Below are 18316 nucleotides of genomic sequence, written 5' to 3'. Positions count from 1 at the left end.
GAGACCCCAAAAGGAAGCAGACCCCACATGGGGAGGTGGCCATGCTCCCAGCCGACAGAGCCTGAAAAAGGGACAGGCAGCCTACGCAGTCGAGGGCCAGGGGCTCCGTCTTCATGGAGCCCAGAACCATGGGCTCTGTCTGGGTGGCCATCTCTGAGGTGCCGGGGGGGGGGGCCCCAGAGCCCGGGGGGCCCCCCAGGATGGGACGCATCCCCACCCGGGTCATGCCTCTGGTAGGCTGGCTACAGTTGGGACGGTCTACCCTGGGGGGTTCGTAGGCAGGATCTCGGGCCCTCCTGTGTGAACTCCACGCTCACTCATGCACCGGCAGGCAAGCACGCCTGTTTGTGCAGCCTGGTTGCGTGGCTCCCTGGGGGGCTCGGCGAAGTAGGGGCCTGGGCGGGGCTTGACTTGGCCTGGCTCCACTCAGCCACCTCCTCCCACTCAGTGAGGGGTTAACCCCCTCCCACCACAGGCCCCACTTGCCTCCGGCTGTGCTGGGGGTTAGCAGGGGGCTCCGAGGCTGCTGGGGGGTTTCTAGGTGACTTCGGGGGAGTGGGGGTGCGGCGGGCTTTCACCTGCGTGTCTCTCGCCGCTCCGGAGCCACACGTACATGGCAGGAAATGCAATTTTTGGATCACACATTAGATCCAACTGTGCCTTATTACTGGTGTCGGGGGTGGCCTCCCCTGCATCAGGAAGGAGCAGGCTTCCACACATGTGGGCCCAGGTATTTCATGCACCGCTGAGCCTTTGGGATCACAACAACTACAATCCCATGGGCCTGGGATTTCATGCTGGGCTGGCAAGGCTTCCAGCCACCGGGAAGACTCCATCACACATGCAAATTAAAGCTCAATAGCAACCAGCTATTAAGTTAGTACACACTTTTGGGTTCTAACTTTATAGCTGTTTGGAGCTTTTTATTGTGTGATAAGTACGTTGCATAAGTAGCTGGTCTTAAGGTAACTGCATAATTAACCAGTTAATTGTGTGATACCTGTAATGTGTAGAGGGGATGTAGCGAGATTTTTCAACTAAATTCATTGTTATGTCTGAGAATGCCTTCACAAAAATCAGAAGATAGAGTTTCATACTGGGCATTTGGTTAGATGACCGGGGTTGGAATGGAGGTCCCTTCCAGCCCTACTTCTGGAGAACTCTATATGACAAGCCTTTATTTCCTTTAAGCTGGGAAGTGGCAGCACACAATACTTTATGCTCCAAAATTTCATGCTCAGATTACATTTCCAACCCAACAAGTAATTAATTTTGGTATTACACACTACGCTTATTTATACTGCAATAACACTTAACACATTCCAGAAGGTTGGATCCTAAGAAATGCTAACACTAAGTAAAGATAAAAATAGGCAATTTCATTGATGTTGCTTTATGAACCACTATCAACAAATACTTCTTTACTTCTACGACACATACAGAAGTGGTTTAATGGAGGCTAGATGTACACCTTGCTGGGGTCGTCTGACCCCAGTAGTCTTTCCTGCCATGGCAGGGGGTCGGACTATATGATCTACTCAGGTCCCTTCTGACCCTAGAAACTATGAAACTGATGGTGAGAGGGAGATAACGTGATTAAATTAAAACCACATTCCTTTACAAGCAAACAAAAAGCAGCAATATTTTTTTTTGTAACAGATGCACACTGGTCAAGACCATAAGAGACCCTTAGATGATTCAGTGTGACTTCTAGTTGCCATAAACCATTAAGTTTCCCACAGACACTCTCATATTCAGCTCAACAGGTAGTATTTGGCTGAAGTATTCCTTCACATTTTAAAAATTGGAAAGGACAGAGAATAAAAAGGCTTGAAAATAACTGGAATGCAGGAGTCTCTTATAGTGAAAGACTTTGAGAGCTCAATCTGTTTTGTTTCCATGCTCTAATCAAATCAAGTGTCCGAAGTACCTTTTTGAGGAGAAAATATTGGGAAACTATTGGGTAGATATCTAATAGGATTCAATAATTAGAACCTAGCCACCAGATAAATTCATAATTATAAATAATTAAAGCACAATTTATTAACTGTGATGGTGATTAACTTGCCAAACAAACTCTCAAGGAAAGTGGGAGATTTTCCATGCTTGATGTCATCAGATCAAGAATGGAGGCCTTTTTAGGAGATGCTCTTTAATTAAATACGTTACTGGGCTCCACTTGGGTCAAATGAGTAAAATGTAACAGTTACACGGGATCAGGGGTTTTCAACCTTTTTCAGTCTAAGTGTCTAAGTACTCCCAGCAGCTGGATGCCAAGTGGGGAGGCAGGAACAGCATGCGGGCACGGAGCACTGCTGCCTCTCAGGAGCAGGGCCGGGGCAGGGCATGGAAGCTCTCTGGGCTAGGGTGAGGGCAGTGGTGCCCCTCTGCGGTGTGGGGAAACTCACTGGGCTGGCATGTGGCAGTAGCGGCCACTGTGTGCGAGCTTCCATGCCCTTGCCCTGCCCCAGCCCGGCTCCTAGGAGGCACTGGCGCTCTGTCCCTGCCCATGCACACCCCCCAGGACCGGTCCAAGTACCCCGAGGGGTACACATACCCCCAGTTGACAACCCCTGCACTAGATGATCTGATTGTTTCTTCTGGTCTGGTCTTCCTTTCTTAAACACCAAAGTGATAACTTAAAATGCCACGTTTCCAGTCTTTTAGAAGTACAAACTTCATGTTGACACTTGAGTATGTTCTGAATAAAGGATCATTGCAACTATTCTGTCACGCAAGTAGTATTTCCACACAATACATTACAGTGTTGTGGGACTATTGAGATTTTGATAGAGTTCAAGCTTGGCTAAAATTTTATACTTGTCTTGAAAGAATAAAAAACAACAGTCATTTCCCTTCAAAAGACTTGAAATAGGTACCCAAGGTAAAATCCTAATCCCATTGAAGTCGACAGCAAAAGTCACAAGATTTCACTTACTATCTTTTTCCTTCCTTAGGAAAAACATACAACCTTTCTGACATTAAAACTTATAAAAGTACTTCCCCTCTATGTATCCGTTTCCACATTTATTAAATTTGATTAAATGATTTTGTCACGTTATACTGAAATGTGATACACTTACCTGCTGGATGGTTTGCAGTGTAGACACAAAGCAAATGCAGACCTATTTGCATTAAGGAATCATCCATTAAAAACCATGGCCAGAGGCAGTGAAGAACAGGGACAAGGTGAGCCTTAAGTGCTACTGCCTATCAAGAAAATGAGAAGGACATAGTACAATCTTGAATACCATTTTGAAGAATTATGTATTAAAGGATAACACTTAAAAATTCTTTCCTTTTCTTTATACATGAGAAGTTGTTACTAGTATAAGTGAAGATTTAAAAAAAATTTTTCCCTCAGAGAGTTTCTACCTTACTTTGTTACTTTAAATAGCAGTGGAGCCAGAATAGGAACCTTTGGTTCAACATGGAAATGTTTCCTCAAGAAAGATGTTTCAAATGAGCATTTGAAGATTTGACTGAACTTTGCATGAACTTTGACTCTATAAAATTGTCTACAACAATACGTGCTGATATGTGCCTATCAAAGCCCAGATGCTGAAATAGTTTCCACTGATTTAGTAGTAAGTTCTCAGATATATACTTTTAAAACTAAAGGTTGCTTACTAGCAACTAAATATATTGCTTCTGTAAATCTATATTTACAGTCAATACTTCCTAGAAAGCAAGTTTGTTGCCTACAAGTGAAGTTCTTGGGGAGTAAAGTTTATACCACACAATTAATGGCTCCAGACCCTGTCATACTGAAATACACTATGCTGCCCTGCATGTCCCCCTACCAAGTCAGTAGTAGCATCTGCACGTAGAGCTGGCACTGCAATTGAACAGTACAGACAAAAGCAGGGTTAAGAAGGGCACAGCCTCATTTTATAAATTGTCAAACAAGTGGTACAGAACTTCAGTTTTAGGCAGTAATCTTCCTTTCTCCATCACTAAATTATCTCTTCAGATTTCTGATGAAAGAGATTAAGAACAAAAAATTTAGAAGGAGAAGGTAAATGCTAATTAATCATCTGATCTAGTGCCTGGGTTACTGGCGGAGAAAGAAGGATACTAGCCTGCACAAACAGCTACATCCAGTTTTCTGACAGTGGTATATGTCCATTTAAGGATTGTAGGGTTCAAGCCTCATCAAGCCTCAGGCACAATATAGCATTTATAAAGAAGCTGTTACCCTATAGGTTGCAGTGTAGCACCTCTTGCTGCATTTCTAGCATGGGTTCTTGCAGTGCACTGCCCAAAGGCAGCACAAGGTGTAAAACCAGTCCCATGACAATGGAAATGATGAAGGGACCAAGTGGAATGAAAATTCATGAAAGGAGTGAGGGTAAGGAATTATGAACAGGAAAGGAAGAAAAGTAGTAAACCAGAGACACAAATGTACCAAAGTTCAAGGAAAAGGAGCTGGAAATTAAAACATGATGAAGAGGAGAATAAAAGAGAAATTTTAAAAGTACACAGAAGTTAAATTAAAGGAACTGAGGTAGGGAAAAATGCCAGAAAGAACGTAGACCCATGAGCAGGAGAAATGTTAAAAGGCAGAAAAATAGCCAGCTCCACAGGATCAGGGTAGAAATTGTTATATGGTAAAAAGTAAAAGGCACTCAGAATATATAGGTGAAAATGAACAAACTCCTCTCTTTGCTGTAGTCAGTTTAGTTGTTTTTCCTTCAGAAAGGGTAGAGGAAATAGACTGGATGGAGAGGAGAGATGGAAAGAAGTGGCATTTGCTAAGCTTGTAAGCCTCTCCTTCATGTACCTTTCTGTTGTATACCCATGTTCTTCTCCACACCTTCCTACATTATCCATTTTTTCCACTTCAAATGTTTGATTTTTCTAACAAGGGCAAGAAAGAAGGGAAGGAAGCAGAAAAAGGGTATCTAACACATGTAGCACCACAAACTTTTGGACAACCTGCTACAGATATTCAGCATGTTATTTGTCTCAAAAATTGTTGGAAGAAGTTTGTATAAAGTTGTTTTCCATGTCATAGTTAAAAGTCTAACATATGCATAGAATATGCTCTGTTTTAGGTCAGTGAAATTAAAGCTTTTTCACACAGGGCTATTTAGCTGAGCTTTAATCAACATGACAACAGCTGATATTGAACAAACCTGATCTTTATTCTTCAGAACAGTTAACTAACTGCATGTGATCATACCAGCTATGTAATATGACTACTTACTTTGCATTCTTCATTTCTGTAAAGACAGTTTCTTAGAAGCTGCATGGCACCTTTTAATTCTGTGATAAGGCTGTCCTCCTGTATAGACAAAAATATTTAAAGCTTTTCAGTATGAAAGGACTATTAACTTTGTATATAGAACAGGAATATTCCAGGGATCAGGGTTTTCATCTGAAAGTTAGGGGGAACAGAGTTTAGGTACCTTCTCTACCACAGACTTCCTGTGTTATACCATACTTAGCCTCTCAGCTTCCTAACTATAAAATGAAAAGAACAGTTTTTTTCTACCACGAATGGTATAGCAAAGAAAGATAATAAAAGACTGAAAGTTGCTCTGATATTTGGATTCTAAAGTAGAAGGGGGGGATTTAACAGATAAGTATACAGCACATCTGCTCTCATGACCACTCTTAATACAAAGGCACTTCAATCATACCACCATTTAGGACACTGACATGCTAACCACCTGTGAAAGATGATCGTAGTTCTGGGAGCTCAACTACCACAGAAAGCTATTTCTGTTCTCTCAAGCATAAAAGGAACAAAGGTATAAAATAGGGTTCATGCTTCATCTTAAAGTGCTACAGTAATACTTGATTTTAAGTTGTGTCATGTTTGCCAGTATTCAATGATAAAAATAAAGTTTTACTATCACATAGATATGGGCGGATGAAGTGGACGGAAATATGCAGGTTATTTTTTTAAGAGATTGTTGTACCAAGTTTTCGTCTCATTTTTCATAGGATCATAGGAAAGTAGGGCTAGAAAGGAGCTCACAAGGTCGTCTAGTCCAGCACCCCACTCATGGCAAGAAACACCTCTAACTAACTTTCAGTCAGAAAGATCGTTCTCGTCTCCAACCTGTATTTTCTCTGGGGCAGCTTAGGTCCGTTGGTCTTAGCTCTATCCCATACAGCCACAGAAAAAAAGCTCAGCTCCATCCTCTCTATAATTGTATTCTAGGTGTCTGAAGACCATCATCAACACCCCCTCCCCTCCTGTCTTCTTTTCTTCATACTAAATAACCTTGCTCTTTCAGCTTTTCCTCATAAGTTGTGCTTTGGAGGGCCCTAATCGTTTATGTCGCTCTGCACTGGACTTTTCCAGTCTGTCCACATCCTTCTTGAAGCATGGAGCGCAAAACTAGACACAGTACTCCAGGTGAGGCCTCAGCAATACTGAAGAGAAAGAAAGAATCCCTTCCCTTGATTTGCAAGAAGAGACATTGCTGTTAATACAACACAGTACATTGTTACTCTTTTTTGCAACAAGAACATGCTCAGCTCATATTTATCTTATAGTCCACTATAAACCCCAGGCACTTCGCAGTACTACAGACTAGCAAGTCATTCCCCGGTTTGTATTTGTACATGCAACTATTCTGTCCCAAAAGCAGCACTTTGCATTTGTCTTTGCTGCATTTCATCTAGCTCATTATACAAAATACACTAAAACAGCCAATGAAAAGTTGCCACACAATTCTATAGGGACTATGTAACTATATTTAAATAATAAATCCAATCTGCAATCTGCTTTGCAAACGCCACATTTAAAATGAACGCTGTATGGATATTACTGACAACTGGCTTAAGCTGTCTGCAGGAAAAGGCCTGTTTATAGCTTTTTCTATCTAATTAACGCTCATTTCATTGTTACTCAGAGCACACATAGCCTGTGCTCAGGTGTTTGCACCTCATTTAAAGTCATAACAATAGGTGCAAGGCATAGAGAGCTTTGCTTCTAGTAGCAGTCTTGAAATGGACAGGATCTAGCCAATTGCCTGGCTGCTATTAAAACACAGACACCATTTTAGATAGGCCACAAAGATTAACCATGTATGTATTTCCTGATGGCCAAATGAACCTGCTATTCAGCTGAGCAAACTCTATAATGCTCAGCTGAAATTTTGTTTGGTTTATTGTATAAAGCAGGGGTCAGCAACTCTTATGCAGGAGAGATCTTCTTTGTTGAAAGAGGACGATTTTCTCTCAGATCTGGCACATTTCCTGTGAAAGAAACTGCATGAATACCTGTATCCTCCCAGTTTCTAGAGGGAGAGAGGCATTTCTCTCACTAGAAATGTAACAGACCAGAGAAGGGAGGTAGTAAAGTTCCTGTAATAAAGTAAAAGAGAAACAGAAAGAAAACAGCATCTACAATAGGTACTTTTATGTTCACTGGCTATGCAAGGAGACTGGATGCAGGGGGTAGGGAAATATGCAGGGAGTGGGATTACGGGGGAAATTGTGGCTTGATAGTGAAATCGAACAGGAAGTCTAGGATTAGCTGGCTAAGGAGAATGGAATAAAACAAGTTTGGGCATCAGATGTTGATTGGGCAAGTGTGGTGAACAGCACTGCACTACCTGGGGCAGGTAAATTAGGGTCACACACGATCAGGTTGGAGGAGACTAGATAGAAAGAGTCAAACTTTGGTTGAAATACACATAACATACTGAGCACATGAATATATCCCTTTTAGAACCTGACATCAAACCCAAAATTCCTGTTTTCATGTTCTTTGCTATGAGAAAAATAAGTGAAATCTAATGTCAGTGTGTGTGTTATCACCTGCTAGTATTGGTTCATAGACAGTGAAAGCCTACTATTTCTCTCATAGCTCCATCAGGTCTGTGAAGTGAAGCTAAAGGCTCCAATCCTGACTATGACCCATTCTGTTAAGATGATGCCACAAGAATTTGGAATGTGTTTTTTTTTTCCATTTTGTTATTTAACATGCCTCCATGCCCAATTCCCCTCCCATTCCAAAAAAGAAAAAAACCTTAACAAAACTGCATTAAAAAAATAAATTGAAAGATTGCAAAATCAATTCTTCAAAAGTTGGAAAATTCCAGAATGACTGTGGGACCTTAATTTGGAACCTGTTGCCATGCATATGATGGTCTTTAATTTCATGATTACATACTGGGGTTTTTTTGTTAGGTTTTTTTTAAACAAGAAATCTGTCTTATGCTCTGTGCATGATGGAAATGCTCCTTGGATTAGCCATGGATGTACTGTAAAAAAGTTGGTGGTAGCTCCCTTTCATTATTTGTTGGAAGGTCTTTAGGAAATGAAGCAGGTGACTGCAGAATAAGGAAAGATTTCCACTTTCTCAGGGCAACATTGAGCTGTCTTAAGTGAATCACACTCTATCTTTCCTTCTCAAGAGGTTAAGCAACTAAAATTAGGTGACAATCAGAGGTCCATCTGAGTTCCTTCTCTCTATAAAGATGCAGGTGTTCCATTAAAAAGCCAACTATTTACCAACTATTCATTTTCAAGAAATCATATAAAAAGACTAATCTGCACAAATGCCTTCTACAATTACAATCGTTTATTTCAGCCTGATAGATTTTAGAGTTACCTTCTTCTTCTGTGTGGGTTTTCCAGGCCTTAGGGAATCTAGGTTCAGCTGCGCATGAATGCGCTTCATCTGTTCGATGCAGCTGTCTATGAGGTTAGCTGAAAGACAAAATCCCTACATGGTTTATAACAATATTCACATTCAAAAGTACCAAATCATGCCTGTGAGAGCGTAAGGTATTTTATTTCAAAACAACTTTTCAATTATTTGTTTCCACATAGCAATTAAGGTTCTCTGTATGAGGGAAAAAATGAAAGAGTAAAATCTAATTCATCTCGTTGCTCAAGACATCCAGGAGTATAGAACAATTCAACTGGCAACCAAAATTATTAATTTATCTTCAATACCTACAGCCAATTTGTAAATGCATTAATAAAAAAATGGACAAGGGTCTAGTAAAATCCACTAATCAGAAAAGGCCACAAACTGTTGGAGAGTAGAACACCTGTTTGCATTCTCTCTGCTACTGAAATACATGTGTTGAGGCATGTGGTCTTACTACAAGATTAGCTTTCATTTTTTTCCCTTGAAAAAAACAAACAAAAAACAACTCCCCCCCCAAATCTGTGTGGCACACATTTTCTGAGAAAATTTTTTATGTGCTAGGTGTTAACAACTGTACTTAACCTAACAGCAGTGGGTACGCAATGCAACCTCTTATATTTTATATATAGAATGCTCTTCATCTCGAAGAAATCTAACAGTGCTTCATAGATTTCAAGTGTTATCAATCTATTGCAATAAAAAGGAAAATAAAGATAAAAGAATTATGTTGTTTACCTACAAAGTACAGCCAAGCTACCTTTGGGATGAACAGTGACAAACTCTGTAATAGCATACAGAAATACTATGCAATGGTTTAGGGCAATGCATTAATAACATTTATTATTACTAATCTTTGAGTTCCCCAACAAAGTACTAGATCCTGCTTTTTCCCCAGCACCCAGCAGCAGCTTCTGCTGAGCCACTGCTGCTTATCGGGGCTGGGACAGGCAGATCTGGAGTGAGTGCTGCAGGGACCCCAACCCCCCTGCATGGGGCAGGTTGGGGCTGCACGCTCAGCCCAAGGCTTGGGCCCTGCCTGGGTGGGACCTGTTTAGTCTCCACACAGCCAGGGCAGGGGGGAGCAGCAGCTGGAAGGAGCCATCACTACCAGGGCTGCTGGGAAACGTAGTTTGGCTGTGGAGCCACCCCAGCCCCGCTACGCACCCAGAAGTGGCAGGATGCATCATGGGCCGGATGGCAGGACAGAGAGCTGCCACGGGCAAGACAAAATCCCTCCGTGAGCTTTATTTTGCCCACCCCAACCTAAGTAACACAGTAGGCAAATGCTACTACTGTGCACCTCCTGAGGCAACTACTAGGTTCTTCATCTATCCAGCCCAGTCTGCAGATGCTCTTGAATGCTTTGGAAAAGAGCACATCAACGTAGGAAAAAGGCATGTTTAGATGCATGTCTTGCATGCATGGATCAAAATTAAAGCTGTAATTAAAGTGTAGACAAAGGTTAGAATGCAGCTTAAAGATTAAGACCTTTAAAGATTAAAAAGCTGTAAACAGCAAGTTTACATAAATATTCTTTTACCATTAACATTTGTCATTTATTAGTAATGTATTTAAATTATTAAAACAACTTTAAGGGTACATCCTTGAAAGCTGAATGTTTTTTCTTAATGAGAACAAAAGGTCCTAGAATACTGTGACTGCTTAAAAAGGACACAAAGTAATAGTCTTGTTTTATCACATGACCCATATCAAATAGTTTGAAGATTTCTGAAAAGATAAATTAGATGCATTAAGCATGAACAACCTTAAAAATTAATATTCCTGTCTTTGCTTTCCTGTTTTTGGCGTTTTTTTTCCAAAAAAATCTTTTATTTATCTTTTAGAATTAAAAAGAGAGATCAAATATTTCATTACTGTCTCTCTTAGTCTGCTTTCATGTTTTAATCATGCTGTAGGGTTTGAAGGCTAATCAAAGTACAATAGAAGCATCTACTGAAGCTCATGAACTCTACAGTGATATTAAACACTTCAAAAGGAAAATTAGGGCATAATTCTGGAAACTGGTAATGATCTACTAGGACTTTTTTCCTAACATTAGTTTCTATGATTAATTAAAAATTATTTAAAAAAAAAAATCAAAGTTGTAGAGTTTCAATATTTACTGTGGATTAATTGATGCTTAAATCACTGACGTAATACGTGATGTAGAGGAAGTGTAATGAACAAAATTTTGGGAAAAGTCATTAACTCGTGTTTTATTGGAAGGAAACACCCCAATATCACGTTCTGAGTGGTTTCATTTCATCATGAGAATGCAAAATATTGAGTATTACAACATAAATACATTTTTTAATATATTGTGAATGCTATAATACAATGTTTATATATTATAATATTCTGCAAACTGCACAGGCTGCCAGAATTCTGAATCATTTCTAGAAATGTTCTTCCTTTTCGTGTCCTTGTTAGAAGGTATTTATATGTGATGGAAAGGCAATAACAGTGCAAGTTGTCCAGTGATTACCCTTATCCTGGACCAGGTCATTCCCTCTGGAATCATGAGAGGGTAGTTTAACCCTTTTAACTAGTTGTCTTTGTATCCTTTATGGTATTTGTGGCATAGGAGCAGTAAATGCCTAGCTGGGTGGTAAACTGTGTAAACACTTATGCACTGGACACTGAACAGTAACCATCATACTTATTTTACAGAGGCTGCTGTCAGATGTTCACTACTGACTTTGGATGGATAGTTGTATCACTTTAAATGAAATTCTGTGAGTTGAAACTTCATGGCAACCTTATTGGCAATATTTGATCCCATCCAGAAAGAAAAGAAACTACAACTTTTCCAAAAAGTTGTCAGGCTGTACTGGATAATACTATTCATTTATTACTGTAAACTTCACTAATTCAGAATGGATTTGCAAACCAACTAACCAAAAAAAATGCAAAGTAGATCCTCAAAAGCAGTATTAAAACAAAATCTTAAATTCTAGGCTGAAAAAAAATGTAAGATGCACTGGCAAATGTTTCATTTAGAGTACAAGGTTACTTTAAGCTCACCTTGCAAGGCACATTTCTGTGTAGTCTTACTGATAGCCAACAGTGTCAGTAAAGCACTTGCAGAAACTCGCTTCAGCATGTCCTTAGAGGATTTTCCTTCATAGCTCTGCAAATAATGCAAGATTCATCACCACATTGGAAAAGTACAACAGATCCTGGAGAAATGTTCATGTTGAAAGTAATGTTTATACTTACAGAAGTGATGCAACATTTCAAATTCTCATTCTAATGACAGACTAATATGCTCCTGTCCCCTACATATGAGGGATTAACCCAAATTACAGATGATTCACCAATTTCTCCAAAATATTCTATCATTTTTTCAAACAAGGTAAGAACTGAATTTCTCTCTTTTCACTCCATTCACACTTCCTTTCCTTTCTCGTTACTCCCCCAAAACCCATTTTCTTTTTTGTTACTCATGTTCTCAACATGGATCTCCTATGGAAAAATGTAATCCTCTTTCTCTAGCAATGACATCTTGCTCCCATTCTTTTACTGGCTTCCAACACACTTTCTGCAAGATCAAGGAATTAGAAGTCTTTATTAGATATTAATGCTTGAGAATGTCTTGAGAATAATAATAAACTATTGGAGCACATTTTTCCAGCTACCAAAAATATATATTTTTTAATCTTATGTCGTACAAGACATAAGATGGTTCACTGCAGTTCTACCAACAGTAATAATGCAAATAATTGGAAATTAGACTTTGACTTCCATAGATCCATAGCACTTTACAGAAGTTAAACAAATACTCTAATTTTTCAACCCAGTCAACCTCATCAACTTAATGGAGAGGACACTTGATTATAAAATCAGTTTCATGGCGAAGAGTGGTCTCAAAGTCAACCACATCACTTGGAGCATGAAGTCTCCTGAGCAATGGTCCCTCAAATATCAACCCAAATTAGTGTGGAAACTAACTGAAATATATATCTATTATAATCCACAATCAGCATATTGCAATTGAGTGAATAAACTTTAATATTTTTATCAATAAAATGAGAAGTACTTTAATAAAAAAAATCATAGGATGTAGGGCACATTCTCATGACCAGGCACCTAATAGATTAGACCCGACTATTTCCATCACATATATCTGCCTCTATTAGCTTTTGTCCTTTAGCTGGGAATACTCAAATAAAAAACATATTTTTTTCAAACTTTAATGTGCAATAAAGCAACAACATTTGCTCTAGCATTATAATAATTTACCAAAATCTGGATTCAGACAGGACTAAAAAGGTCAAAAGATGAAAATCAATATTTTTAGTGCAGAAAAAGAGTCCAAGTGATATGGGATTAGAACAGATTAGATCACAATGGTACAGAATGTGCAAAATGGTTCTATAGTCTATATACTATTAATGTAGAGTTAAAAAATATAGATAGCAATAGATAGCCAAGAAAAAATGTTTTACAATAAAATGGAAGAACAATATGCTTTAAGAACAGAGTGACACAAGGATAGTACTATAAGCATAGCAGGCAAGATAGAAGGGCAATCTTTTTTTGCTAAGACCTCAGTAAGTGAAAATCTAGAACAAAGTTATTGCTTATGTACAGCTACAATAACAACTGAGAACAGATTTAACATCCCTGGGGCTAAAATATGATAATAATGTAATTCTTATGAATAAGGGAACATTTTAGTTGGTCAAAGAAATTACCAAAGAAAGGAGAAGTTAATGCAGCAGAGTACTGCAAGTCATCTTAGATGCTCATAAGGCAAATAGGGAGAAATGGGAGCTAAAGGAAAACAATTTCAGCTCAATCCTTATAAATACTGGCACTAGGAAATCAGAAGCAGATTTTCTAAGACACCAAAATGATTATGTACTCAATTCCCATTGAAATTCCTTAATTTTCTTTTCTGCTTTTTGCAAATTTCTCAGTAAGGAAGTAGACAAATGAAAAATTTACTCTGAGGTAACCTAGGGAATAAACTTACACCTCTATGGTATAGTAACTGCCTGTGGACACACTCTTGCTCCACCATATAGTGTGGTAGTGGATGGGTCCTTCTCGACCTGGAAGGACGTGGGAAGTGGGGTCCCACAGGGCTCGGTCCTTGGGCCCGCCCTGTTCAACATCTTCATCAGTGATTTGGATGAGGGGGTGCAAAGCACCCTGTTCAAGTTTGCTGATGACACTAAGATGTGGGGGGATGTGGGCACAATTGAGGGGAGCAACAGGCTACAGTTGGACCTAGATAGGTTACAAGGATGGGCGGAGGAGAACAGGATGGGGTTTAACACGGACAAGTGTAAGGTGATGCACCTGGGGAGGAACAATAGGCACCACACATACAGGCTGGGGAACTCCCCTCTTGTCAGCACGGAGGTGGAAAAGGATCTGGGAGTCATTATTGACTCCAAGATGAACATGAGTCGGCAATGTGGGGAGGCGGCTAGGAAGGCCAACTGCACCTTGTCGTGCATCCACAGATGCATCTCGAGCAGGTCCAAGGAGGTGATCCTCCCCCTCTATGCGGCACTGGTCAGGCCGCAGCTGGAGTACTGCGTCCAGTTCTGGGCGCCGCACTTTAAGAGGGATGTGGACAGCATCGAGAGGGTCCAGAGGAGGGCCACTCGTATGATCAAGGGACAGCAGGGTAGGTCCTATGAGGAAAGGTTGCGGGACCTGAACCTGTTCAGCCTTCAAAAGAGAAGGCTGAGGGGGGATCTTGTGGCCTGTTATAAACTGGTTAGGGGGGATCAGCAGGCGCTGGGGGAGTCCCTGTTCCCCCGAGCGCCGCAAGGAGTGACCAGGAACAATGGTCACAAGCTGGCGGAGGGAAGGTTTAAGTTGGACATCAGGAGGCGCTACTTCACGGTCAGGGCGGCTAGGGTCTGGAACCAGCTTCCAAGTGAGGTGGTGCAGGCTCCCACCCTGGGGGTTTTTAAGAGGAGGTTGGATGACCACCTTACTGGGGTCGTTTGACCCCAGTACTCTTTCCTGCCATGGCAGGGGGTCGGACTAGATGATCTGCTCAGGTCCCTTCCAACCCTAGAAACTATGAAACTATATACAATATTCCCTCAATTAGAACTTTCAGTAATCCAGTAACATATGCACACCTTAAGTCATCAAATGGGGACTCAGTGGGGGAAAACAGGCTGGGCTTGATACACCTTCTGCTAATACAGTAAAGGATAAAAGGGGAACAGAGTTATGGCCAAGTTCCTGTCCTCCCCAAACCCAAACTCATCAGGGGTGTCAAACATACAGCTCACAGGTCAGATCTGCCCTGCAGAGCCTTGCCACCTGGCCCCCAGCACTGCCCCTGGGTCTGATCAGACCCACACAGAGGACAGCATGTATTCATGCCACAGGGCTGGTCAAAAGACTGGATTGGATCCCAGAGCAGCTGGAAAGGGTGCTGCATGCAGCACAGTCCACTTAGAGCAGATGCACACCAGACATGGTGGCTGCTCCAGACCGTCTGGGACCCACACTGAGCATAGTGTTTGCAGACGCTCTGTTCAGCACAGTCTGGCCGGGGCAGCTACAACATGCAGTGCGGCTGCCACTCTGGATTGACTGCACCACACCACTCCCATTCCAGTTGCTGTGGGATCTGTACCACATGCAGCATAGGTCCCAGATTGGCTGGACAAGCTGCTGTATTTGCAGGGGTTGGCGGGGAGGGGTCCATTGGCCCATGGACCAGCCCCACACCACTCATCTGGCCTACAGGGCTGCATGAATTTGACATCCCTGCCTTAAATGGTATGTAATTAACACAACTGAAAAACCAACATCCTAGGCAATGGGAGGAGTATAGCTAGGACATTAAACCAGGAAGTCGTAAACGCTAAGCAACTCTTGCAACCAACTAAAAGCTTCCTTCCTAAACTCTAAGGTAAGTGGAAGAACATTATTGTGGCTAATTCAAAACTTGCAGAGCCCTAAATCTATGCTATAGGTTCAGATTCCAACTAAAGGACACCAAACAAAACCCATAAATAAACCCAATACAGTGGATAGCTGATGGAATCAGACAGAGTCATATCACTGAGTAATCAGTTTTCCACATATCCACCGTACTGGAAAAGAGATGTAAGAATTTTTTTCCTGTTACAGAATCTTGGGATACATGAATAATGTATTATAAAATGTTTAAACCTTAGTGATCTTTATTTGTTACTAGTTTCCTCAATTTACCCATTACATTTTGACTTGCATCTTAAATGGCCAGAGAAGGAGCTTTTGCAATCCATCCACTCATTTGCAGGTCACACCTCTGAACCCACAAAAGGGATGTCTTCACTCACCTCAGTGCCGGAAGCTGCAATTCTTGTTGCACAACCACAGCCACAGCTTCAGTGTCTGGGTACAGTACTACTAAAAAACCATTTTGGCTCCAACTTGGGCTTCTTTGATCCTTCTGAGAAAGTCATAATTAACCAGCAGGGCTGGCAGTTAGCTAACTTTCTTTCAAACAGGAAAGAAAGTATGGGCATCTAGGATTTTGGCACTCTTTCTGCTAATAATTGCATACAACTATACATGACTATATGACTTAGGAATTTGGGTTATACTGCAAAAGGAAGTACTCAGTCCCCACTGCTAGAACTTAGAACAGTACTTCCATTTGGCCTTTCACTATTGAGGGTGCAGCATTTGCCACAAATTCTCATTAGTGAGGAGGATGATATTGGCTGGATCAGAAACTCTGCACAGAAGGTCTCACTGTTTGGGGGCCATCTCTGAAGTGACTGATTTTTTGATCTTAACAATCTCTACAAACCCCACAAAGAGCTGGCACTGGCGTGTCCCTGACTGTAGCTCCTCTTGATATTGCAATGTGATGACCTGACCAGGATGCCTTACTAGGAGGAGAGATTTCCTTCCTAAAGGAGATTAGGTTTTTTTTTTTTTTTTATTTCTATGATGGGGACCACAATGTCACCAATACAGCAATGATGGCATCCTATATAAAAAGAGTATGGTCACGCACAAGATGGTGGGACCAACTGCAGTAGATCACTGTCAGATGAGTCTTATAGCAGAAGCTGAGGTGTTCCAGCAACATCAACAGCATCGGTAAGAGGGTTCTTTACTCAATAATGGGCATATTTCTCCTGCCCAATTACTATGAGTAGTAAATTTTGTTTAAAGGCAGTACTGTCACATACTATGCCCTTGGTACTAGTCTTGGGTGGTGTCAGTGTATTTAGGTACCAGTGATAAATCTGATAGTACCATAGAATAATCTTACTCACAAAAGCCAAGTTTGGTACTGAAGTGTCAGGGGAGCCAGCACTGTTGTTTGAGGAGTCTGCTGCATTGCTGACTTATCCTTCCCGTTAGCTATCATAGCTGAGTGTGCTTAGAAGACGTATACTGTTTGTCAAGTTGTACAAATCTGGCGCTCTTTATGTTAGGGTCTGTGTAGACCTTTACAGAAGACCCTCAAGGCTTATGCATGCTAGCAAAATATACCAAGAAATGTACATTTGTAGAGGCTTCAAAACTGGCTGGAGAAGGGGGAGCTTGAGACCATACAGCCTGTTACACAGAGCCTGCAGAGATTCAGGTGAGCTAAACTTGCCCTGGATGACACTACAGGTACAGCAGTCACTAAAAACCACTACAAAAGTACATTTGTCCATGCCCAGAGAAGCATATTGTGCAAGTTCAGTTCAGAATGTACAAGACAGGGGAATTCCCCAAAGGACATACAAAAATCACAGAAGGCTAGAAGCAGTTTGAAAATCTGAAGAAATTAATCTGAGCTAAGAAATAACAGTTTGCATTTGTGCCAGACTCTATTTTGTTGCTATGCAGGAGTTAAATGGCCATTCTCCTCTTCATGTCATCCACTGGGAACACAAGGAGGGATAGAAGACTTGTATAATGCTAAAGGACACTGCTATGCAACATCTGATCTTGTGTTCCTGCATAGCTACACTGGAACTAACTCTACCACATAGTTAAAAAAAAAAAATCACCATTTTGCTTTGTGGTAAAATAATGGAATATTAAAAAGAAAAGTCACTAGACATTTAGATATCAGAACAATATGAGGAATAAACCACAGGAGTTTATAAAGAACAAATGTTAACAGACAAACCTATGAAACAAACCAATAAATGTTGGAATTTTGGTTTTAGTAAATCATTTAGTGTATTTTTTCATTTAATATTACTATTGCTATCAAATACACTGTGACAAACTGCAGGTAACTCAGAGCAGGGCAATGAAAATTATTATGAAGCTGAAAGGATTGACTTGAGAGGCGAAAGAAGTTAAATATATAGTACCATATACATCTTCTGAGTCGTGAGCAATGAGAGACATTTTACCGGTCTATAAATAACTGAAGGGTGTAAATATCAAGGAGAGAAAGGAATTATTTAAGGAAGAACAAGAAAGTCAAAATAGGAATAATGAGGTGACATTAAGAAAGAAAAAACACTTAGGTTGAATATCAAGAAAAATGTTCTGTCAGAGAGATCTGTTAGGCTGAGGAAGAGTTTCCCCAAGGGAAGAAGCAGAAGTTCAGTGCTTGGCAGATTTAAAACTAGACTGGACAATGCATTAATAAATATTTTGTAAACAACAATACTGCAGTAGCAGGAGATGGACTGAAGACCTAATGTTTCTTCTTGATCTCTAATTTTTAAGATTATGGTTTGCTGTTTAAGGGTACATCTACTGTTG

The 18316-nt window shown here is 40.7% G+C and overlaps 1 protein-coding gene across 2 annotated transcripts in view; it reads right to left on the bottom strand.

Moving 5' to 3' along the window:
• The window catches only part of RTTN (rotatin), a 181680-nt gene that overhangs the window by 16171 nt on the left and 147193 nt on the right, over window positions 1-18316 (bottom strand). For both annotated transcript variants that reach the window (XM_019524619.1, XM_019524626.1), the window contains exons 41-44: window positions 11645-11750; window positions 8576-8673; window positions 5210-5287; window positions 3084-3210 (exon numbers count right to left, since the gene is read on the bottom strand). In XM_019524619.1, the coding sequence (XP_019380164.1) occupies window positions 3084-3210; window positions 5210-5287; window positions 8576-8673; window positions 11645-11750 (409 nt within the window). The remainder of the gene's footprint in view (window positions 1-3083; window positions 3211-5209; window positions 5288-8575; window positions 8674-11644; window positions 11751-18316) is intronic.

The sequence above is a fragment of the Gavialis gangeticus genome, unplaced genomic scaffold (genome assembly GCF_001723915.1).
Source record: "Gavialis gangeticus isolate Ggan-Ray unplaced genomic scaffold, GavGan_comp1, whole genome shotgun sequence".
NCBI lineage: Eukaryota > Metazoa > Chordata > Crocodylia > Gavialidae > Gavialis > Gavialis gangeticus.
This window is presented reverse-complemented; position numbering and strand designations above follow the sequence as displayed.